This window comes from Schistocerca americana, chromosome 6 (genome assembly GCF_021461395.2).
Source record: "Schistocerca americana isolate TAMUIC-IGC-003095 chromosome 6, iqSchAmer2.1, whole genome shotgun sequence".
NCBI classification, from domain to species: domain Eukaryota; kingdom Metazoa; phylum Arthropoda; class Insecta; order Orthoptera; family Acrididae; genus Schistocerca; species Schistocerca americana.
Genome location: NC_060124.1, coordinates 313,791,827 through 313,817,451, shown reverse-complemented (window position 1 = coordinate 313,817,451; position 25,625 = coordinate 313,791,827). Strand labels below are relative to the sequence as shown.

The window sequence follows — 25,625 nt, the reverse complement described above, 5'->3', positions numbered from 1 at the left end:
TTGCTGATTCATAAAGTGCAAGATGCTCAGCTCTCTCAGCCATGTTAATAAATGTGAGATCAGGGAGAAAATAATTATGAAATTTAAGCCCACAATAAACACTTATTTATAGGCAGTAGTGGCACTTCCTCTCTTATTAATAATCATATTGATACTAATGTGTGTCATCCATGGGATTTGATCATTGGTGTCAAGAACAGATACAATATTGAAACTGTGTTTTTACAGTCATTAATTTGGCATTCAAGTTGCTGTGTGTACATTTAAGTCACAAAAGTCATTTCAGAAGAGTAGTAGTCAAGACGTATAGTTAATGCAGGAGTAACAATACAGAAATTTTTATTAAAAATTTATTTTAATGTACATAGCAACTTAATACAAATTTTCTGTAGAACACACTTTGGAATACAGAAATATCCAAAATGCTTGTACAGCACGGTTGGTGCTCCAGTGACAAAATTTGTATGAAAATAAAAACGGTGCACAAAAGAACATCATACTTCAAGCCCCTTTAGCATACGATTAGCCAGCTGTGCTCATGGATACAATATATCATAGTGACCTGGTCGGTACAAAAGATGGACAGCTGGGCTGCAACCTTCTGGAAAATCATGAGCAATCACCTCCACTCCCTCTCCTCTGTCCATGCATCTTACACGAATACCTATGTCCAAAGCTGAGCTAAGGGCTATGATATGAATGTGGTCACTCTCCTTATACATAGGTTCCACTTCCTAAAAAATAATAAAAAAATCATTTCTTCTATTGTACAGGTACAACATTTCCATGACATAAGTAAGGGGGAAAAAAATTCACAAATTTAAAGTCTGGACAAAACGATAAATAGATTTAATCATCTTACATACACATTTATGAAAACTTTGGACCATCTCTCACCTGTACAACAGTTCTTATTTGTCTAAGAATTGCGTTACATGAATTATGAAATTTGGCCTAACTTTTTGTAGGATAGGTTACTAAAGCAATTTTAATAAGAACAAAATTTTACACATAATGGATGTTATTAAAAAATCCTTGACGACGACATAAATACCTGTGGTACATATAATGAGGTGACAAAAGTCATGGGATACCTCCCAATACCTTATCAGACCTTTTGCCCAGCATTGTGCAGCAACTCAACATGGCATGGACTCAACAAGTTGTTGGAAGTCCCCTGCAAAAACACTGAGCCAAGCTGCCACTTACAGCTATTCATAATTGTGAAAGTGTTGCTGGTGCAGGATTTTGGAACTGACCTCTCAATTACATGCCATAACTGTTTGATGGGATTCATATAAGGTGTTCTGAGTGGCCAAGTCATTCACTTCATTCGTCCAGAATGTTCTTTAAACCAATTGTGGCCTGGTTTGGAAACATGAAGTCCATGAATGGCAGCATCTCTGCTATATGGTGAGTAGCAACTATCCTTTTTGCAACATTGCTACAGTCCATCCTAGATTTTCCATTGTTAGAGTTGCTTGTCTGTTAGCACTGACAACTCTATGCAAAAGCCACTGATATCAATTATTAAGTTATGGTTGTCGGTCACTGTGTTGTCTGTGGTAAGAGGTAATCCCTGAAGTGTGGTATTCTCGGCACACTCTCGACACTGTGGATCTCGGAATATTGAATTCCCTAATAATTTTCAAAATGCATCTAGCTTTAACTACAATTCCTCATTCAAAGTCTGTTAATTCCCATCATGCAGCTCTTAATCACATTGGAAAACCATTTCACATGAATCACCCTAGTGCAAATGACATCTCCACCAATGCACTAACCTTTTATACCTCAAGTACACAATACTACCACCATCTGTAAATGTGCATACCACTATCCGATAGCTTCTGTCACCTCATTGCATTTTAAAGTGTGAATTTAGGTGCACAAATCCATCTTTATGATTATCAAATATAAATATTATTTCTTGTTGCACAGAGGCTTCACTCATCATTTCAGTATCCATATATGCATCATAAATGTAATCTGCTACACCTGGGCTTATACAGTCGAAGAGCCTCTGCAATGCTGTTCTAGTGCCTGGAAGGCACAGTGATTAGTGCATGTGCCTAGTGAGATATACACTCAGGTTTTCATCTAGGCCATAGTACAAATTTTCATTTGTCACTTTGGTCTGCATATATACAACTAACAGACAGTGTCAGATTCAATGGATGGAATTCCATTTTAAAATCTCTTAATAGCTATTTTTATCTTTTGCATGTATGGTTCCACAGCTACTGAGAACTTACTGAGGGAAGTTATTGTTCTGTGTAGGGTGTTTTAAATTTAGAAATACATACCTTATATCATGCTTCATTGGTATTAGCTAATTTGAACCCCCACAGTATTTTAAAGCAATGTGTAGTGAAACACATGACAAAATTTACAGTAGCTTCAAGAATGGAAAATAAAGTCAGAAATGTACAAAACTTTTTACACCCCTCCATCAGTGAAAAACTGTAGTCACATAACATATCTTACATACATTACTGTGGAGGAAGCACCATCACGTGCTATCCCTAATAATGGTTATTTATGAATGTGGTGGCAACAGGCATAACCAGCATACACATTAACAGTTAGTACAATTCACATAAAAAAGTAAAAATATGATTTATGTTTGGCATTACTGTCAAATGATGTTACAACTTACTTTAACAGATATGAATTTCATATGCACAATGATGAAATCCAATTCTTTTGCGGGTCTTTATTGCTGCGCCAACATAACCCACATTATTATCCAGTAGTTCACATTTCAAATAAAACTGGACACGACATGGTCAATGTCTAAAAATCAAATGGCATGCGTGTCAGCAAATATGCCTCCACAACTGTGTCATCAGAGACATAGAAAAATAGCTTAAACAAAAGAAAAACATGCAAATTAGCATCTCTTAAAACAGTAGTACAACATGTAAGCCTTTATAAACATGTATTTATTTCCTTTGTTTCAGCTATCTGTCATATTCACTGACATGTATTCCATTTGATTTTTCGATGTCAACGACGTCACATCTAGTTTTATTTGAAATGTGAACTAATGAATTTTAATGCGGTTTACGACGCTGGCACAGTGACAAAGACCCTCATGAGGGTTGGATTTTATGATTTTACGTACGGAGTTCACGTCTGTGAAAGTAAATTGTAACGTCATTTGATAGTAATACCAAATATAATTCATATTTTTATTTTTTATGTAAATCTTGCTAACTAGTGATGTATATGTAGATTGTGCCCATTACCACCACATTCATAAGTAATCTTTGTTAGGGTTAGGATTAGATGGTGCTTTCTTCACTATAATGTGTGGAAGGTAAGATAAGTGATTACAATTTTTCACTGTGACAGAGGTGTGAAGAAAGTTTATATATAGCTTTCTGACTATATTTTCTATTCTTGAAGCTGTTGTAAGTTTTGTCATTCGCTTCACTACCAGGTAGCTTGAAAATTATCTCTAACAGCGAAAAAGCCCAAAATAAAGTGTTTATTTCAAAAATAAAAATAGCCTATGGGAGACAATGACTTCCCTCAATAGAGCTATTGTCTATTGAAGGGCTTTTTAAAATACAAAAGAGGTGATATTTCAAAAATTTCTTACTGCCCCTCTTAATTATTAAACAAACATCATGTAGACCAAAGTGCATACTGTACTATTATTCGCACGATCTATACTAATGGAGCCTATCTGGAGATCTAGAAGTTATGTAGGTTCTTTAAAGCATCTGCACATACAAATAAATATTCGCGCAGTCCCCATGCTGCAAAGATTTGTAGGGAGGCATGATTATCTGAGTAAGACTGTTGAAGGGACAACTATCATTTTTCTTACGTAACTCATTTGTGTTTTTCCACCGATCTCTGTGTCTGTCAGTCTTCTGAGCTGATGAAAGACATATGCAATTGAGTCATCTCAGTATTGCGTAAAGCTCTAACATGTGGAAGTCTCAAGCTTTCATTCTACTATCGAGCTACATCCTAATTTCCTTCTCCCAAAGTGATGGCGACTTGCACTTTGAAATTCAGCTCTTCCAAGAGGAAGTCAACTCTAAGACAGAAGACCACTGCAGCCACACTGGTACACCGGTACTGTTTTATATCGTCAGCAGAAAAGGTACATACCAAGTCGCACACCAAAACAAAAGGAGTTTACACTTAAGTATTGTTTCAGAATTGCACAATATTCTTAAAAAGCATGCCTCTATACCTGCATGTGTTTCTGGGCATCCAATTCCGGGTACAGCTAGACGTGCATTAACAGTTACCGCACATTTGGTAAATCCAATTCTCTCTCTACCCAACCAGTATAAAGTATGACACTTTTGGTTGGGTTGATATTGGTTTGCTTGCTGATGGCCCATACAAATAACTGGAAGTGTTCTAATATCCTGCTACATTAGACTTACATGGCCAGTTTGGATTTAAGTATAGAAACTTGTGTTTTGCAAGCTACACTTTTAATGGCTGAGCCACCCAGGCACAACTCACAATCCAATCTCACAGTTTACTTCTGCCAGTAACCCCTCTCTACAGTACAGGAGAGCTGGTGGGATTCATCAACCTCTAGCCTAACCATATATGAGGATCAGTTAAATGAAAACCGAACACTCACCACAACAGGACCATGGAATGATTTCATTCAAAAGTAATCACCACACCATTAAGACATTTATCCCACTGCAAGACGAGACTACCAATTCCTGTATGGTAGATTACAGTCTGCTGCTGCCTGATCCACTACTGCACCCACTCTTGCACTTCCTCATCTGACAAACTGAGGTCCACGTATGTCTCTCCTCAAGTTGCCAAAGATGTAAAAATCACACAGTGATTCCAACAGCCCAATGGGAAATGGCAAAGCCAACACAGGAAACATCCCACATTTCCCCAACCAGAAATCCAAAATTGTTCACACAAGTTCCGGTAAGCTCATGATGGCCACCTCCTCTGAGTGCAATGGGCCCTTCGCTTATCGAGTTCCTCAATCGTGGAACCACAATTGGTGCACAGTGCTATGAAGACACTTTGCAGAAACTGCAATGTGTCAAAGTCATAATGCCCAGGAATGCTGTCAGAGAATCATCCTGTTGCATAATAATGCTCACACCCACACTGCCAATCAGATGACAGCTACACTTCAGCGATTTTTACATCTTTGGCAACCTGAAAAGAGATGTGTGAAAATCCATTTCAGTCGGGCAAGGAAGAGTGGGTGTGGCTGTGGATCCATCAACATCCAACCATGTTTAGCAAAACAGGAATTGATTGTTTTGTCTTCCAGTGGGATAAATATCTGAACGGTTCAGTGATTCTTTTTGAATGGAATCACTGGTCCTGTTGTGGCGGGTTTCGGTTTTCATTTGACTGTTCCCTACAGAAAAAACAGATGCAGACAAGAGACAGCAAAACATTTTCTATCAACATGATGCTCAAGATTGATTTCTACCATACACTGTCAGCTTCCATACCCTTTGTCTCACAAGCTCTAGTTTGTTCTATGAGCCATTTGACATTTACTGCTATATATAGCAATACACGTTACTAGAAAGTTAGACAATGGAAACTCTAGGTTGGAATATCAACAATATTAGGGAAAGAACAGATTGTTACATGCCACAACTCATCAGGACATCTTTAAAATTGCATAAATAATATATCCATAGAATTCAAGTTATCTCCTGGAAATACTACTAGTCAAACTAGTTTAAACTGCACAAATAACACCAAAATCATTTCTGAAATACTGTCTAAGACTGTTACTGAAATTAGCCATGATCTTCAACAACAGCACAATTATCAAAGGCTTATCTAATGAAAACATGGAAAGCTAATTATTATGGCTGCTTATTATTTAATAGGAAGTTTTCTTTTTTAATCTACGAAATCCAGTAAATTTATATACTTTAAACTGAAGTGTGACTATGTTTTGAAATTCTGACAACACTTTACCCTTACACATCACATTTTATAAAAGAAAAAAAAAAAAAGGAAAATAAAAAGTTCTCACCTGATGACAAAAATCAGCAATTGAACGATCTCCCTCTATAAAATGTTGGTAAAATTCTGAATCCTTCTGAAGCTGTCCAGAAGTTATTAGGCGGAGATACACTACAATATAATCTGAATAGCCTTGTTCATTAAATAGTTTATGTAAATCTTTCTGTGAAAATACATCACTGCCTTCTCCAACACGATCCAATACTTCCATGAACTGCAAGAAAGGAAATTTCATAGGTAATTTAACCAAAACTAAAGCTTATACTTCACATAAGAGTTCAAAATGTCTCCATAGCATCATGAGGCATCACACACAAGCTCAAAATAATGAACAGCATGTCAAAGAACAATTGTTTTCTCCCAAGCGCTTGTCACAAATCATAGAACTCCAATTGGAACAAAAAGAAAATAACCAAAAGAAAAATTCTTTGTAACACACAAACGCCACAAAAGTGTGAATAGTCTCCCATCATGCATGCAAACTCTCATTCAAAGTTCTATGAGTGTACTGAAACAGACAGAAGAAGATAACTTATTATCAGTATTTTATAACTGCAGGGGCTTTTCCACCTATCTTCCCACTATACACTATGTCTTATATGCATGCAGTCTATCTACTGTTGAGTGTTAACCATTCGTTTGACTGGTGGCTCTTCAAACTGAGGAGAGACCAACTGCATCAGTGTTATCCCATCACGCAGGAGATCTCCAACTTTATTACTTTTACTAAAATTATTTCACCTGTTATTAACTGATACTATACTAAAGGGTGGTTTTGAAAAAAAAAGCCATAGTCATTTTTGGTCATGGTTGTCTGAAAACAATTTTGCTCATCGAGAACAATGTTCCAGGCTCAATACTTGCCAGAGTCACACCCAACGAATGTCGAAGAGGAACCTGCTGCATGCTCACACCTGTCTTATATGAGATGAAAGATGCTGAACACAGTGAGAACTGAGCAGTCATGATGCAGACACCTCCGGAAATATGGCTCAGCACATGATGATGAAATTTGCCAGTGTGGTTACCTACAGGATACATGCACAATCTGTGATCTTGCTGCAGGTAACAATAAACAAACCTGTTATAAACTTGGGCACCCTTTATGTTTTCTGACTTACTCGTCCCTCTTAACTGATCCCTCTTAGGCTGTGTAAACCACATGATTGGGTAATAATATGTAAGAGTTCAAAGACAGACGATTTTATATATATATATATATATATATATATATATATATATATATATATATATAAAAAAACAAAGATGATGTGACTTACCAAATGAAAGTGCTGGCAGGTCGACAGACACACAAACATACACACAAAATTCAAGCTTTCCCAACAAACTGTTGCCTCATCAGGAAAGAGGGAAGGAGAGGGAAAGACGAAAGGATGTTTTAAGGGAGAGGGTAAGGAGTCATTCCAATCCCGGGAGCGGAAAGACTTACCTTAGGGGGAAAAAAAGGACGGGCATACACTCGCACACACACACATATCCATCCACACATACACAGACACAAGCAGACATATTTGAAGACAAAGAGTTTGGGCAGAGATGTCAGTCGAGGCAGAAGTGCAGAGGCAAAGATGTTGTTGAATGACAGGTGAGGTATGAGTGGCGGCAACTTGAAATTAGTGGAGATTGAGGCCTGGTGGATAACGGGAAGAGAGGATGTATTGAAGAGCAAGTTCCCATCTCCGGAGTTCGGATAGGTTGGTGTTAGTGGGAAGTATCCAGATAACCTGGACGGTGTAACACTGTGCCAAGATGTGCTGGCCGTGCACCAAGGCATGTTTAGCCACAGGGTGATCCTCATTACCAACAAACACTCTCTACCTGTGTCCATTCATGCGAATGGACAGTTTGTTACTGGTCATTCCCACATAGAATGCGTCACAGTGTAGGCAGGTCAGTTGGTAGATCATGTGGGTGCTCTCACACGTGGCTCTGCCTTTGATCGTGTACACCTTCCGGGTTACAGGACTGGAATAGGTGGTGGTGGGAGGGTGCATGGGACAGGTTTTACATCGGGGGCGGTTACAAGGATAGGAGCCAGAGGGTAGGGAGAGTAGTTTGGGGATTTCATAGGGATGAACTAACAGGTTACGAAGGTTAGGTGGACGGCGGAAAGACACTCTTGGTGGAGTGGGGAGGATTTCATGAAGGATGGATCTCATTTCAGGGCAGGATTTGAGGAAGTCATATCCCTGCTGGAGAGCCACATTCAGAGTCTGGTCCAGTCCCGGAAAGTATCCTGTCACAAGTGGGGCACTTTTGTGGTTCTTCTGTGGGGGATTCTGGGTTCGAGGGGATGAGGAAGTGGCTCTAGTTATTTGCTTCTGTACCAGGTCGGGAGGGTAGTTGCGAGATGCGAAGGCTGTTGTCAGGTTGTTGGTGTAATGGTTCAGGGATTCCGGACTGGAGAAGATTCGTTTGCCACGAAGACCTAGGCTGTAGGGAAGGGACCGTTTGATGTGGAATGGGTGGCAGCTGTCATAATGGAGGTACTGTTGCTTGTTGGTGGGTTTGATGTGGACGGACATGTGAAGCTGGCCATTGGACAGGTGGAGGTCAACGTCAAGGAAAGTGGCATGGGATTTGGAGTAGGACCAGGTGAATCTGATGGAACCAAAGGAGTTGAGGTTGGAGAGGAAATTCTGAAGTTCTTCTTCACTGTGAGTCCAGATCATGAAGATGTCATCCATAAATCTGTACCAAACTTTGGGTTGGCAGGCCTGGGTAACCAAGAAGGCTTCCTCTAAGCGACCCATGAATAGGTTAGCGTACGAGGGGGACATCCTGGTACCCATGGCTGTTCCCTTTAATTGTTGGTATGTCTGGCCTTCAAAAGTGAAGAAGTTGTGGGTCAGGATGAAGCTGGCTAAGGTGATGAGGAAAGAGGTTTTAGGTAGGGTGGCAGGTGATCGGCGTGAAAGGAAGTGCTCCATCGCAGCGAGGCCCTGGACGTGTGGAATATTTGTGTATAAGGAAGTGGCATCAATGGTTACAAGGATGGTTTCCGGGGGTAACAGATTGGGTAAGGATTCCAGGCGTTCGAGAAAGTGGTTGGTGTCTTTGATGAAGGATGGGAGACTGCATGTAATGGGTTGAAGGTGTTGATCTACGTAGGCAGAGATGCGTTCTGTGGGGGCTTGGTAACCAGCTACAATGGGGCGGCCGGGATGATTGGGTTTGTGGATTTTAGGAAGAAGGTAGAAGGTAGGGGTGCGGGGTGTCGGTGGGGTCAGGAGGTTGATGGAGTCAGGTGAAAGGTTTTGCAGGGGGCCTAAGGTTCTGAGGATTCCTTGAAGCTCCGCCTGGGAATGGGGTTACCTTGGCAAACTTTGTATGTGGTGTTGTCTGAAAGCTGACGCAGTCCCTCAGCCACATACTCCCGACGATCAAGTACCATGATTGTGGAACCCTTGTCCGCCGGAAGAATGACGATGGATCGGTCAGCCTTCAGATCACGGATAGCCTGGGCTTCAGCAGTGGTGATGTTGGGAGTAGGATTAAGGTTTTTTTTAAGAAGGATTGAGATGCAAGGCTGGAAGTCAGAAATTCCTGGAAGGTTTGGAGAGGGTGATTTTGAGGAAGAGGAGGTGGGTCCCGCTGTGACGGAGGACGGAACTGTTCCAGGCAGGGTTCAATTTGGATGGTGTCTTGGGGAGTTGGATCATTAGGAGTAGGATTGGGATCATTTTTCTTCGTGGCAAAGTGATATTTCCAGCAGAGAGTACGGGTGTAGGACAGTAAATCTTTGACGAGGGCTGTTTGGTTGAATCTGGGAGTGGGGCTGAAGGTGAGGCCTTTGGATAGGACAGAGGTTTCGGATTGGGAGAGAGGTTTGGAGGAAAGGTTAACTACTGAATTAGGGTGTTGTGGTTCCAGGTTGTGTTGATTGGAATTTTGAGGTTTTGGAGGGAGTGGAGCTGGAAGTGGGAGATTGAGTAGATGGGAGAGACTGGGTTGTTGTGCAATGAGAGGAGGTTGAGGTTTGCTGGAAAGGTTGTGAAGGGTGAGCGAGTTGCCTTTCCGGAGGTGGGAAACCAGGAGATTGGATAGTTTTTTGAGGTGGAGGGTGGCATGCTGTTCTAATTTACGGTTGGCCTGTAGGAGGATGCTCTGAACAGCTGGTGTGGACATGGGAGAGGAAAGATTGAGGACTTTTATTAAGGATAGGAGTTGACGGGTGTGTTCATTGGCTGAGTTGATGTGTAGGTGAAGGATTAGGTGGGTGAGGGCAATGGATTGTTCAGTTTGGAACTGGTATAGGGACTGATGGAAAGAAGGGTTGCAGCCAGAGATGGGAACTTTAAGTGTGAGGCCTTTGGGGGTAATGCCAAATGTCAGACAGGCCTGAGAAAATAGAATATGGGAGCGTAATCTGGCTAGGGCGAAGATTTATTGATGACATCTTCATGATCTGGACTCACAGTGAAGAAGAACTTCAGAATTTCCTCTCCAACCTCAACTCCTTTGGTTCCAACAGATTCACCTGGTCCTACTCCAAATCCCATGCCACTTTCCTTGACGTTGACCTCCACCTGTCCAATGGCCAGCTTCACACGTCCGTCCACATCAAACCCACCAACAAGCAACAGTACCTCCATTATGACAGCTGCCACCCATTCCACATCAAACGGTCCCTTCCCTACAGCCCAGGTCTTCGTGGCAAACAAATCTGCCCCAGTCCGGAACCCCTGAACCATTACACCAACAACCTGACAACAGCCTTCGCATCTCGCAACTACCCTCCCGACCTGGTACAGAAGCAAATAACCAGAGCCACATCCTCATCCCCTCGAACCCAGAATCCCCCACAGAAGAACCACAAAAGTGCCCCACTTGTGACAGGATACTTTCCGGGACTGGACCAGACTCTGAATGTGGCTCTCCAGCAGGGATATGACTTCCTCAAATCCTGCCCTGAAATGAGATCCATCCTTCATGAAATCCTCCCCACTCCACCAAGAGTGTCTTTCCGCCGTCCACCAAACCTTCGTAACCTGTTAGTTCATCCCTATGAAATCCCCAAACCACTCTCCCTACCCTCTGGCTCCTATCCTTGTGACTGCCCCCGATGTAAAACCTGTCCCATGCACCCTCCCACCACCACCTACTCCAGTCCTGTAACTCGGAAGGTGTACACGATCAAAGGCAGAGCCACGTGTGAGAGCACCCACGTGATCTACCAACTGACCTGCCTACACTGTGACACATTCTATGTGGGAATGACCAGTAACAAACTATCCATTCGCATGAATGGACACAGGCAGACAGTGTTTGTTAGTAATGAGGATCACCCTGTGGCTAAACATGCCTTGGTGCACGGCCAGCACATCTTGGCACAGTGTTACACCGTCCAGGTTATCTGGATACTTCCCACTAACACCAACCTATCCGAACTCCGGAGATGGGAACTTGCTCTTCAATATATCCTCTCTTCCCGTTATCCACCAGGCCTCAATCTCCGCTAATTTCAAGTTGCCGCCACTCATACCTCACCTGTCATTCAACAACATCTTTGCCTCTGCACTTCTGCCTCGACTGACATCTCTGCCCAAACTCTTTGTCTTCAAATATGTCTGCTTGCGTCTGTATATGTGTGGATGGATATGTGTGTGTGTGCGAGTGTATACCCGTCCTTTTTTCCCCCCTAAGGTAAGTCTTTCCGCTCCCGGGATTGGAATGACTCCTTACCCTCTCCCTTAAAACCCACATCCTTTCGTCTTTCCCTCTCCTTCCCTCTTTCCTGATGAGGCAACAGTTTGTTGCGAAAGCTTGAATTTTGTGTGTATGTTTGTGTGTCTGTCGACCTGCCAGCACTTTCATTTGGTAAGTCACATCATCTTTGTTTTTAGATATATTTTCCCTACGTGGAATGTTTCCCTCTATTTATATATATATATATATATATATATATATATATATATATATATATAAAAGAAAGATGATGAAACTTACCAAACAAAAGCGCTGGCAGGTCTATCAACCTGCCAGCGCTTTTGTTTGGTAAGTTTCATCATCTTTCTTTTTAGATATATTTTTCCCACATGGAATGTTTCCCTCTATTATATATATATATATATATATATATATATATATATATATATATATATATACACACACTCACACACACACTTGGTTTTGTTTTGTTTTAGGGTCCAAAAAACAACTTGAATCATATGCGTTCAAGTCAAAACTACAGAACACGAAGACAGAGAGGAGTTAAAAAATGACTATATGTGAGTCCCACGTGACATGAGAGAAGACAGCTAAAAACAGGCATGTGGAAAAAGGGCTAAAATAGACAGCATACAGAAACGGAGGTCCAAAACTAAAAATTAAATGGCCTTCACCATACTGCTTTGGCGGATAAAAAGTAAAACGCGGTTGACAGCCGTGCGTCATTAGCTGAAACGGCCGATAACTCGGACGGCAAACCCAAGTGGGAGTGCCGAGAGGAGGTCGTCCAAGTCACTGCGAGAGGCTTAATAAGCCGTAGCTTATTCCCGCGAAGGGAGGACCATTGGCAATGCAAAAGGAACACCACCTCCTGAAAATTGGCAACATAGAGATCATCGGTGGGAACATAGGAAGTCGTGGGCTGAGATATGAGGACTGCACCCTTGGCAGCAGCATCAGCAGCCCCATTTCCTGGCAGACCGACATGACCAGGAACCCACAGAAACGTCACACTGGCTCCACAAAGAGTGATCAAGTGACAGTTTTCCTGGACCCGCTGCACTAAGAGATGGGCAGTGTACAGCGCACACAACTCTGAAGGGCGCCGAGTGACTGAGCAGAGGACACAACTGAGAAGTCAATGTTGCCAAATGTACTCCATGGCCTGATACAGGGCGAAGGGCTTGGCTGTAAATACTGAGCAGTGTGCCGGAAGCCAATCAAAAGACACGAGTGTCAATGGCGAAGGCACACCCGACCCCACGGTCGATCGGAGAGCCATCCGTTGTAATGGTACTTTGACTACCCCGTCTCCGCCAATACAAAGATATAATTTACGATCGCGCATGCGGAAGAGCACTGCGCCAGCGACCAATTTTTATAAATAATTTTTTTTTCTTTCACGTAGGTTTTGTTTTTAACAGCTAATTGATTACTCTCTCTCTTGTCTTGATACGAAAGACGTGTATTTTTCCGCACTGTGTTGAATGCGCTTTTGGGTGGAAATTAAAATTATATTACAAAGCGAGGTTGTTTCAATAGTGATTCGAGGTGGTTACCGCCAAATTTGTGAATTGATCATGACAGTGACAACTTGAAGAAGTTTTCAACAGACGGAGAAAAGTGAAAGATGGGTTGTCCTACAAGGGAATTACGAGGACAGACATGAAGACTACATTGTAATTAGTACTGTGTTTCTAAAGAGATTGTAAGGTAAATTTCCACTAGTTTCTGATGCTATTTCCGTACAGTCGTTTTTTGTAGTGTTCCCGACCCGGTCTGCCATGCACGGTCAAATTACAGCACTATCTCAATCAATAATACGAAGTCTGCCTTATCCGTAACTGAAACCACCATAATTCAAAACCCAATCAGATTTTCTATTTTATATTTTCACGGCAGAACCCCGAGTAAAGGAAACACTACAATTGGCGTCCTGGTGACAGGACTTACAATCTCCGGATTTGATACAAGTGCAATTATTATAACTTTTGGACATTTTGTCTAATTTTAATCACTTAATAGCATCAGAAAATGAATTTGGACTAAGTCTCATTCATTTAAATTTTAACGTTACGTGCATGAAATTTACAACAATATTGTTTTGCCTGTTATTAATTCGTGTTAATTTTCATTCTCATGCTGAGAAAATTAATTTGTTAAAAAAAAAAAGAAAAGGACAACGTTCCATAAAATAACTTGCAGGGAGACGAAAGAAAAATTTTGGATTGAAAACTGTATATCTGACACTACATTTGCAACATAAGACTGAAGAACAAAAAAAAAAAAATTGGTGAGTACAGAAATTTACATTTTTTCCAGTTTCAAGCAGCCATCTGTACTTCCTTTATTCCGATCCATTTATTTCGAAATTATTTTTCCTAATTGTAGTTAAAATTGATTTACTATTATTGCAAATGATAAGTGAAGAGCATATTCAGTCATTTATTTGTGAGAGGGAAATTTCAGTACCAGTTTAATAATTCAATTTCTAATTAGAAATCATATAGAAATATCCATTTCCATAAAAGAAATTTCAGATTTCAACATATCATATTTTAAAATTTTTTTTTGCCACTGGAAAATTTTATTTGCAATTAATTACGAAAATCGCAAGATGGACGCTAGACGCGTAGAAATTGTTTCCGCAGACGAGCTTAGTGAAAGTAACACATAGCAAAACATGTCAGACAGTCAAATGAATATTGAACTTAATAGTGAGGATGTTCAAGACATAATTTTACCGAATCGATTAAGACAACAACCCCTATATTTAAACAGATATACAGGTGAATGGAGAGTGAGTACTACGCGACAAAACGCAACATTGACAACGTTAACTTCAGAACCAGACATCAATGAGAGACAAAAAAATGACGAAACGAAGACACAGGACTCTGACATGCTCAACCAGATTTTGAAGTTACTTGGTGACCAAAACAGAAAATTTGACGCTTTAGACGACAATTTAAAACGTGACATTGGGAAATTTGACACTAAATTCGATGAACTGACACGGGACATAAAACAAAATTTTGAAAAACAATCGAGACAAATTGCCGACTTGACAGAAACCACCAGTAGTCTTGGAAGGAAATTTACTGACTTATCAGACAAGGTTACGAGACAAGAAAAGGTATTTATGGAATTCAGTGACGAGACAAAAACTGACTTACAACAATGTAATGAGAAATTGTTAACAGCAGTTTTTGAACAACAGAAAACCAGTACCCAAGTTGACGAATTATGACAGTCACACAATTCCGTAAAAACAAACCAAGAACACTTAGACCTGACGATTACAGACCTTTCAGACAGATTAAATGATGTAACATTGGAGCAGAAATCCTTACAGGAAAAGTTAGAAAAACTTGAAGACAGAGCAGATGTAGCATCTTTAAAGAATGACAACTCTAGCAGAGAGACTTGTACATGAATGCAAATTATGTGATGATTATTTAGATGAGAAGTTTGAGACAATGACACAGATCATTTTAGATAAGACAAAGGAACAAGTAAAGGGAGAAACAGATAATATTCAGAAAGAGGTACGTAAACTTAAAGAAAATGTAATACCAAGTTTGTCAGTGATACCAAAACCCATAACAGGCAACCAAAACACAAATGAGAATCCGAATAATGCTAGACCCAGCACACAGCTGAAAATAGGATTACCAATGAGTGATACAAATCCCAATGAACCATTTTCAATGCTACCACAAGATCAAAATTACTATCAGACATCACCACATACTATACACAGTTTGACACAAAATGCAGGACCCATAATACCATCGGGAGTAGCTGATGAAACATTAGTACGACATGGATACTTTCAGACATTTTCATGTGATGAGAAAGACAAAGTGCATCCGATTGTTTTCATCCGCTCTTTTGACAGTATTTTCCTGAGACATTGGTTAGAAGCTGATAAAATTCGATATGTTACAAATTTGTTACATGGAAGAGCAGCTAAGTGGGGAGCAGCAATGAAAAAACGATGTTTAACATTTGAACAGTTTGAACAAGCATTTCTTGAGGAATTCTTATCGATCACAGAACAACAAAGTTTAAAACGAGAAGTATACAATCCAGAAATTTACAACCCGAAGAAAGAGACTTTACGTCAATACTTTGAACGCTACCTAGACAAAACATTATATTGGAAAAAACCAGCAGATTTACCAGACGTAATTAGAACACTTAAAAGCCACTTACCATTTCCTTACCGTGATAAATTAATAGGAGTATCCGAGGACAACATAAAGAATTTTTTCAGTTATGTTGATGAGATAGATGTTGTTAACAGAGATGAAATCAGGAATTTCAATCAATTGTATCTGATCCATCCAAAAAATTCGCGTATGCACAACAACAGAAATGACAGAGGCTATTGGAATCCGCCACCGACACCACAACAAAACACTCAAAGAAACAATTCGCACTACAATGGGACAAATCCATTCAATATTAGGAGAAACAACTCGCAGCTTTGGCAGGGTAACGGTAATTATTACTATAATGGTTATCCGAACAGTAATTACAATCAGAACAATAACAGTTATATTCAAAATAACAACAGAAGAAGGAACCGAAATCATAGAAATCAAAGAAGAGAGCATAACAGGTACCATCCAGGATATTTTCAGAGAAACAACATAAAACAACATCCAAACATGTATTGCAGGAATAACAGTAATGACAATACCAGTTACAGTCATGGGTGAAATAATGTATAGGGAAATCACAATGAACCACCGTCACGACACATGCAATACAGCAACCCTCAATTCCTACCTAACGGAACTCCCAGTTCGACGCGAGTTAATGTCAACAACCAAACAGCTGATACTTGGGTGACATGCGACAGAAATGTAAATATTATTGAGTTGGGCAATGACCCCAATCCGCAGCAACAACCGAATTTGCCAGAAAACGAACGACGACCAAGCTAAGCGCTCGAGTTACGGTCGATAGGGAGCAGAGCGCAACAGAACCAACGATTTCTTTTCTCCGATATGATGACAGTAAGAAAATAGAAAAAGAATTATATCAGGATGTAGATTTTAATAGTAAAATAAAGAAGATTATTCAGGCTATAACACGAGTTATGATTGGTAGTTATGAAGTGGAAGTAATGTTAGATACAGGAGCAGCAGCAAGTGTCATTTCAATGTCTTTATATAATGAACTCAAACAAATAATGAACATACAAACATTGCCAGTACAGAATTGTCACATTATAAGTGCCACCAGTAACAAATCAAAGAACGTGAAATTTCAAGCTCTCATTAACTTCACATTTTCAAATATACCACTCAATTACAGTTTTCTGGTAGTAGATAAATTAGTTATGCATTGCATATTAGGAATTGACTTTTTGAATGAATATCAAGCAATCATAGATTTAGGAAAAGGGAAATGTCATTTAACCGTAAACCAACAACAACTGACAATAGAGTTAACACAGGGTAAAAACTTAAATAGTAAACAAGGTAAGTTTGAACAGTTACATTTTGTGTATCCACCAGCAACAAACATATGTGATTTAACTTTTAATGAAGCTGTATCTCAGGGAATTAAACCTAATGATTTATATGAGAAATGCACAGAATCTGAATATCTGACGAAGGAACAACAACTTGAATTACTTGAAGCTTTGCAGCAATTTGCTGAGGTATTTGTGGAGAAACCTGGAATTATTAGAGGCTATACTTATGAGATCGTTTTTTTTTTTTTTTGTTTTTTTTTTGGCTTTAGGGCGCAAAACTGCTATGGTCATTAGCGCCCGGTCCGTGACTTACGAAACAATAAAAAACCGGAAATGGAAACCAGCAGCAATGGGAACGAAAGTCATAAAATTTGAGAAACTAAAAGCAGAAGGAAGGCTTAAAAATCCACTACAGAAAGAGGTTGGTTGTCCCCAAAAAAAGCTTCAAATGACTGACGTCATTTCACTGGCACTAATAAATTCGAGAACGCGATCGGCTGAGCGCGTGTCATCTGCTAAAATCGACGATATATCAGGCGATAGCTGTAGACGGGAGCGTAACGGATTAAAATAGGGGCACTCAATTAAAAGGTGTCATACCGTCCACAGCTGAGAGCAGTGGGGACAGAGAGGGGGAGGATCGCCACTTAAAAGATGTCGATGGCTAAAAAGACAGTGCCCTATCCGAAGTCTAGTTAAAATTATCTCCTCCCGACGACGCGTTCGGGAGGAAGAGGTCCAAGCACAAGGAAGACCTTTGACATCCCGCAATTTATTATGGGGAAGTGTCGACCAATGCGCGTGCCATAAACGAACAACTCTGCGACATAAAACGCTCTGTAGATCGGTGAAGGGAATCGACTGAATAGCTGGCCGAGGAAGAGAGACTGCAGCCTTGGCCGCTATATCGGCCGCCTCATTCCCACAGATACCAGCGTGTCCTGGGAGCCAGAGGAACGCCACTGAGACGCCCCCCAGGTGGAGCAAGCGCAGACAGTCCTGAATCCGGTGGACCAGAGGGTGCACAGGGTAAAGAGCTTGGAGACTGAGGAGAGAGCTGAGAGAATCTGAGCAGATAATGTACTGTATCCGCTGATGGCGGCGGATGTAGTGGACAGCCTGGAGAACAGCGTAAAGCTCCGCAGTATAAACCGAACACTGGTCGGGAAGCCGAAAGTGATTTGGTGTGTCGCCAACAATATAGGCACTCCCTACACCTAACGATGTTTTCGAGCCGTCGGTGTAAATAAATGTGGCATCCGTCATTTGTGCACATAGAGCAGCAAATACCCGACGATAAACAAGTGAAGGGGTACCATCCTTGGGAAATCGACAAAGGTCTCGGAGCAGGCAGATCCGGGGACGGAGCCAAGGCGGTGCTGTACCCCAAGTTGTCAAGAAGGTTTTAGGAAAGCGGAAGGAAAGAGAATGGAGCAGTTGACGGAAGCGGACTCCCGGTGGTAGTAGGGAGGAGGGGCGGCCTGCATACCCTACATCAAAGGAGGCGTCGAAAAAAATGTCATGGGCTGGATTAGCAGGCATGGAAGACAGATGGCTAGCATAACGACTCAGAAGAACTGCTCGCCGATTGGACAGTGGAGGTTCAGCAGTCTCAGCATAAAGGCTTTCCACAGGGCTGGTGTAAAAAGCTCCAGACACTAAACGTAATCCACGATGGTGGATAGAGTCGAGACGCCGAAGAATAGACGGCCGAGCAGAGGAGTAGACTATGCTTCCATAGTCCAATTTCGAGCGCACTAAGGCGCGATAAAGGCGGAGAAGGACCACTCGGTCCGCTCCCCAGGAGGTACCATTCAAGACACAGAGGGTGTTGAGGGATCGCAGACAGCGAGCCGAAAGATAGGAAACGTGGGAGGACCAGCACAGTTTTCTGTCAAACATAAGACCCAAGAACTTAGCGACGTCTGAAAACGGAAGGTTGACAGGTCCTAGATGTAAGGAAAGTGGAAGAAACTCCTTTCGTCGTCAAAAATTTACACAAACTGTCTTACTGGGAGAAAAACGGAAGCCGGTTTCGATGCTCCAAGAGTGGAGGCGATCGAGACATCCTTGAAGACGTCGTTCAAGAAGGCTTGTCCGTTGGGAGCTGTAGTAGATCGCAAAATCGTCCACAAAGAGGGAGCCCTTGACATCAGGAAGGAGACAATCCATAATAGGATTTATGGCGATGGCAAAAAGTACAACACTCAGCACGGAGCCCTGGGGTACCCCGTTTTGTTGGGAGAAAGTACGGGAGAGAGTAGTGTTCACCCGCACCCTAAATGTGCGCTCTGCCATAAATTCGCGAAGAAAAAGGGGCAGCCGGCCTCGAAAGCCCCAAGAGAACAGTGTGCGGAGGATGCCTGTCCTCCAACAGGTATCGTATGCTCTCTCCAGATCAAAAAATATTGCTACCGTTTGGCGTTTCCGGAGAAAATTGTTCATGATATAAGTGGAGAGAGCAACAAGATGGTCAACTGCAGAACGATGCTTTCTGAATCCGCATTGGGCAGGTGTTAAAAGACTGCGGGATTCCAGCCACCAAGCTAAACGGTAATTCACCATACGCTCCAAAACCTTACAGACACTACTCGTGAGAGAAATGGGGCGATAGCTAGAGGGGAGATGTTTGTCCTTTCCACGTTTCGGAACGGGAACGACGATAGCTTCCCGCCATTGTCTGGGAAAAGTACTGTTGGTCCAAATTCGATTATAAAGGCGAAGGAGGAAACACAGACTATGGGTGGATAAATGCAGCAACATTTGGACATGGATACCATCCGGTCCTGGGGCGGAGGAGCGAGAAGAAGAGAGGGCATGTTGGAGTTCCCGCATGGAGAAAACAGTATTGTAGCTTTCGTGATTTTGAGAGGAGAAAGCAAGATGTCGCACTTCTGCTGCACGTTTCTTCGGGAGAAATGCTGGCGGGTAATCGGAAGAGCTCGAAATCTCAGCAAAGTGCTGACCCAATGAGTTAGAAATTGCGACGGGGTCCACTAAGGTATCATGCGTGACAGTGAGCCCAGAGACCGGGGAGAAACTAGGCGCGCCTGAGAACCGTCGAAGCCGACTCCAAACTTCCGAGGAGGGAGCGATGGTGCTAAATGAGCTAATAAAGAATTTCCAGCTTGCCTTCTTGCTATCGCGGATGACGCGACGGCATCGCGCACGGAGCTGCTTATAGTGGATACAGTTGGCCAAAGTAGGATGGTGACGGAAAATGCGAAGAGCACGTTGCCGCTCACGTATTGCGTCACGGCATGCCTCGTTCCACCAAGGAACTGGGGGGCGCAGGGGCAATTCGGAGGTGCGTGGTATTGAACGTTCCGCAGCTGTAAGAATAACGTCGGTAATATGTGTGACCTCATTGTCGACGCTGGGAAAGCGACGGTCATCAAATGTCGCTAGAGACGAAAAAAGTGTCCAATCGGCTTGGGCAAACTTCCAGCGTCGCGGGCGCATATATGGCAGTTGAGGCTGCAGTCTAAGGACACATGGAAAGTGGTCACTCGAGTGTGTATCATCAAGGGCGAACCATTTGATGCGCCGAGCTAGCGGAACAGTACCGACGGCAAGATCCAAATGAGATAAATTTGTCGTGGAGGCAGACAAAAATGTGGGGACCCCAGTGTTGAGGCAAACTAGATCCGCTTGGTGGAAGACGTCTAGCAATAGGGAGCCACGTGGACAAGGATGTGGAGATCCCCAAAGCGGGCTGTGGGCATTGAAGTCCCCAACCAGCAAATAGGGGGGTGGAAGCTGACCAAGAAGATGAAGGAGATCAGCTCGTGCCATTGGTGTGGACGATGGAATGTATACAGTACAAAGAGAGAACGTGTATCCAGAAAGAGAAAGACGGACGGCGACAGCTTGGAAGGAACTGTTTAAGGGGATTGGGTGATAATGTAGAGTATCATGGAGAAGAATCATGAGTCCTCCATGGGCTGGAGTGCCTTCAACAGAGGGGAGGTCATATCGGACGGACTGAAAATGAGGGAGAACAAAGCGGTCATGGGGACGCAGCTTTGTTTCCTGAAGACAGAAGATGACCGGCGAGTAGGATCGTAAGAGGATCGACAATTCATCCTGATTGGCTCGAATGCCGCGGATATTCCAGTGGATAATGGACATAGGGTGAACAGAAAATTGAGGACTGTGACCAAGGTCGCTGTCAACTCAACGACTGCTCAGAGCTTGCGACCGACAGCATGGAATGGCATTCAGCCGAAGGCAGAAGATCCTGATCCATAGCTTGGTCAGGAGCAGCTCCTGCCACCAGCGATCGGCCGGTTGACCGGCCACCAGCAGTGCACCTCGGCGACACAGAAGATGGCCGAGGGCGATTTCCGCCAGGTGGTGCTGTAGATGGGACACGCCTTGGCGGAGAAGGAGAGGAACTGGGTTTCTTTGTAGCCTTCTTGGAAGTATGATGTTTAGATGAAGGAGGAACCGATGGTTGTGAAGTTGCGGTACGTAAAAACTCTTCACGAGTATGCTCTTTTTTTGAAGAATTCGTGTCTGACTTTTGGGCTCGAGATTTAGCAGAACCCGACAAAGGGTGAGCCATAGAGTGGGCAGGCGAAAGTGGGGAGGTTGAACGGGCGATCTTTGCGCTGGCCGATCTGACGACCGTGGCACTAAAGGTGAGGTCGCAAGTCTGCATGGCCGCCTCCTTTGTTGGCCAAGGAGAAGCAAGGACAGTGCTGTATTTTCCTGTCTGAGGCACAGTGGGCTGTCGACTGGCGAATAATTTTCGAGCAGCAAAGGTCGACACCTTTTCCTTCACTCTTATTTCCTGGATGAGCTTTTCGTCCTTAAAAATGGGGCAATCTCAAGAGGAAGCAGCGTGGTCACCCATACAGTTGATGCAGCGAAGGGATGGAGGTGGACAAGCACCCTCATGGGCATCCTTGCCACACGTAACACATTTGGCCGGATTGGAACAGGACTGGCTGGTGTGATTGAACCGCTGACATCGATAGCAACGCGTAGGGTTTGGGACGTAAGGGCGAATGGAAATTATCTCATAGCCTGCTTTGATTTTCGATGGGAGTTGAACTTTGTCAAATGTCAAGAAGACAGTGCGGGTTGGAATGATGTTCGTGTCAACCCTTTTCATAACCCTATGAACAGCCGTTACGCCCTGGTCAGACAGGTAGTGCTGAATTTCTTCATCAGACAATCCATCGAGGGAGCGTGTATAAACGACTCCACGCGAGGAATTTAAGGTACGATGCGGTTCCACCCGGACAGGGAAGGTGTGGAGCAGAGAAGTACGCAGCAATTTTTGTGCCTGGAGGACACTGTTTGTTTCTAACAACAGGGTGCCATTCCGTAATCTGGAACAAGACTTTACAGGACCTGCAATTGCGTCGACACCTTTCTGAATAATTGTGAGCAGACATAGTGGAATGTGAGGAAACCATTGCGGAAGAATCCCCCATGATTACCGGCGTCTCAGATGGCGCTCCTCCCTTGTGGGGGGCCTCACTGAGGGCACTCCCGCCTTTGGTGATTGTTCACACCTCAGGTCACACCTCCCGACAAACGGACGGAGGGACCAATCGGCACTTTCGGAAGGTATCAGCTCGGGTAATCACCCCTCCCTGGGCCTGGCCGTTACCAGGGGGTACGTACGTGTCCTACCTGTCTACCCGGGGCGGGGAATTACGCGTTACCCCGTCACCGGCTACGCATGGAAGTGCGTGGGTCGGCCTTCAGACACGCACAGGGAGGAAGAAAGAGACAGGGAAAGGAAAGAAGAGAGGTCTCAAACTCCGCAGCGGAGAAAAGGGTAAAGAAAAGAGGTAAAGAGAAGAGGTAAGGAAAAGAGAAGGACGAAGAAAGATGAAGACATACAAGCAAGGAAGGCGAAGAATGCGGTACATTTACAAGCGTCCGTCTCCGGACGTAGGCACAAACCATACTCCCAGAGGGGGAGAAAGGGAAGGAAAGAGCCAGAGGTGAGGGGGGGGGGGGGGGGGGAGGCGAAGATGGGGGATGGGGAAGGATGCGGAAAGGGAAGGTATGCAGCCTGGAAAGGAAGGAAGGCCACATTAGCTCGGGGTCCCGTGCTCGCTACGCACGTATCCACAAAAGAGTTGTGGATCCCCTGGGGGGTTATGAGATCGATCTTAAGCCACACAAAACATACTGTAGAACATATTATAATATTCCTTGGTCAAAGAAATCCACAGTTTTGAAAGAGATTGAAAGAATGCAAGCTTGGGGTATCATTGAAAGATCACATTCACCATATTGCAGTCCGATCCTCGCAGTTAATAAAGAGGATGGTAGGTAAGGTTAGTGCTGGACGCACGAGAAATTAACAAAGTCATAATTCCAATCAACACACGACCTATAAATTTGGAAGAACAACTTTTAAAATTTCATAATGTACAGTATTTAACCAATATCGACCTCCGCTCATCGCTTTGGCAGGTGAACCTCCATAAAAACAGCCGTAAATACACTGCATTTCTATGTGAGGGACGTAGTTATCAATTTTGTGTTCTACTCTTTGGTCTACGAGTGAGTGCTGGAGTATCGCAAATCACAGTTTATGTTGATGACATTGTCATTGCCACCACTACTTGGGAAGAACATGTTAATCTTTTGAAGCAACTTCTGACTAAATTTTCTGACGCAGGTGTCACTATCAATTTATCAAAGACGAAATTAGGCAGGAGAGAAATCAAATTACTTGGTCACATCATATCAACTGAAGGCATTTATCCAGACTCAAGAAAAATTGATGCAATTAAGAATTTTCCATCCCCACAGAATCGTAAACAACTCAAAGCCTTTCTTGGTCTATCTTCATTCTTCAGGAAATTTGTACCCTACCACCTTCTTAACAGTCCACATCTTCTATCTTTACTCAAAAGAAATAATATTTGGAAATGGACAGAGTTCTGTCAGACAGATTTTGAAGCGATTAAGAATGGTTTAGTAAATGCACCGTTGTTAGGCCATCCTGACATGATGTCAAACTTTTGCCTAGTTACAGATGCAAGTTCCTATGGGCTCGGAGCACTTTTATTCCAAATTCATGTAGAAAATGAACAAACAGTCATCAAACCTACCAGTTTTGCTAGCCGCACGCTCACTGAATGCGAAAAGTCATATTCAGTGACCGAGCGCGAAACACTTGCCATAGTATGGGCATTTCGCAAGTTTCGCTACTTTCTATGGGGAAAACGTACTAAGTTTTATACTGATCATCAAGCTCTTTCTTTCCTGCTATCATGCAAGTTATTACATTCACATCTTGCACGCTGGTGTGCATCACTACAAGAATATGATTTTGATATTATATACATAAAAGGAGAATCCAATATTATAGCCGATGCTCTATCTCGTTTGCCACAAGGCCTACAAGAGTTTTCAGATGTGACAGAACAAACATCAGATTTCAAAATTTTACTCATGTATGACGGTACAATTGCACCTTACTACAAAAACATGTGCAGGAAGTTAGCCATATTGCAGGACAATGATCCCAGGTGGATCCAGATAAAGAATAAATTATGTGCAGGAACAGACCCACATCTTGAAAAATAATACACATTACACAAAGAAGAACTATTTCACCGACGAAACCCTGAATCACAGCATTGGTGTGCTTGCTTACCAGAAGCTCATGTTGATGATTTTATTTTATTTACACACAGAACTTGGGGACACTATGGCGTAACCAAATGTACAGATAAGATTATACAATATTGCTATTTTCCAAATTTAAGGCGATGAGTATTGAAGAATATTAGGAAATGCATCATATGTCAGAAAGCCAAATATTCTAATCGCACAAGCATGAATGAATTGCATCCAATCATACATAAGAGGCCATTACAGCTAATTTCTTTAGATATTGCAGGACCCTATCCACAAGCACGTGGAGGAATGAAATACATCCTTGCTGTGTTAGATGTTTTCACGAAGTATTTAAAATTATATGCTTTACGTTCAGTTTCTACCACTGCTATTACCAGACGTCTATTAACAGATTATTTTGTAAGAATAGGAAAACCTGAAGTTATGATCACAGATAATGCAGCATATTTTACCAGTTTAAAATGAAGACTTTTATTGAAGAACAGAATGTTAAACATATTTTAATTTCAAGATTTCACGCGGCAGAAAACCCGGTAGATAGAACATTTCAAGAATTTGGACAGTTTATGAGAACACACACACCAGAGAAGCACACAAAATGGGTAGAATACCTAGCACCATTTGAACAAATAGTGAACAATTTAACTCACATTTCCACTGGATACACACCAACCAAATTAATTATGGATGAAACAGAAAGAAATGAATGGACAGGCCCTCTACCTAAATTTACAGCAACAACAAATCCTGTTAGTTTAGAAGAAAAGGTAAGACAAGCTTACACAACATTATGTGACAAAGCTAAGGAAAGAAAGCAGAAATA

The 25,625-nt window shown here is 42.4% G+C and overlaps 1 protein-coding gene across 1 annotated transcript in view; it reads right to left on the bottom strand.

Annotated features, from left to right (window-relative positions):
- Positions 1-336: 336 nt before the first annotated feature.
- Positions 337-25,625, bottom strand: part of LOC124619511 (ubiquitin thioesterase otubain-like) — an 82,086-nt gene continuing 56,797 nt past the window's right edge. Inside the window, exons 5-6 of the mRNA XM_047145957.1 lie at positions 6,014-6,217; positions 337-734 (exon numbers count right to left, since the gene is read on the bottom strand). Coding sequence (XP_047001913.1) covers positions 537-734; positions 6,014-6,217 — 402 coding nt within the window. The 3' untranslated portion in view covers positions 337-536. The remainder of the gene's footprint in view (positions 735-6,013; positions 6,218-25,625) is intronic.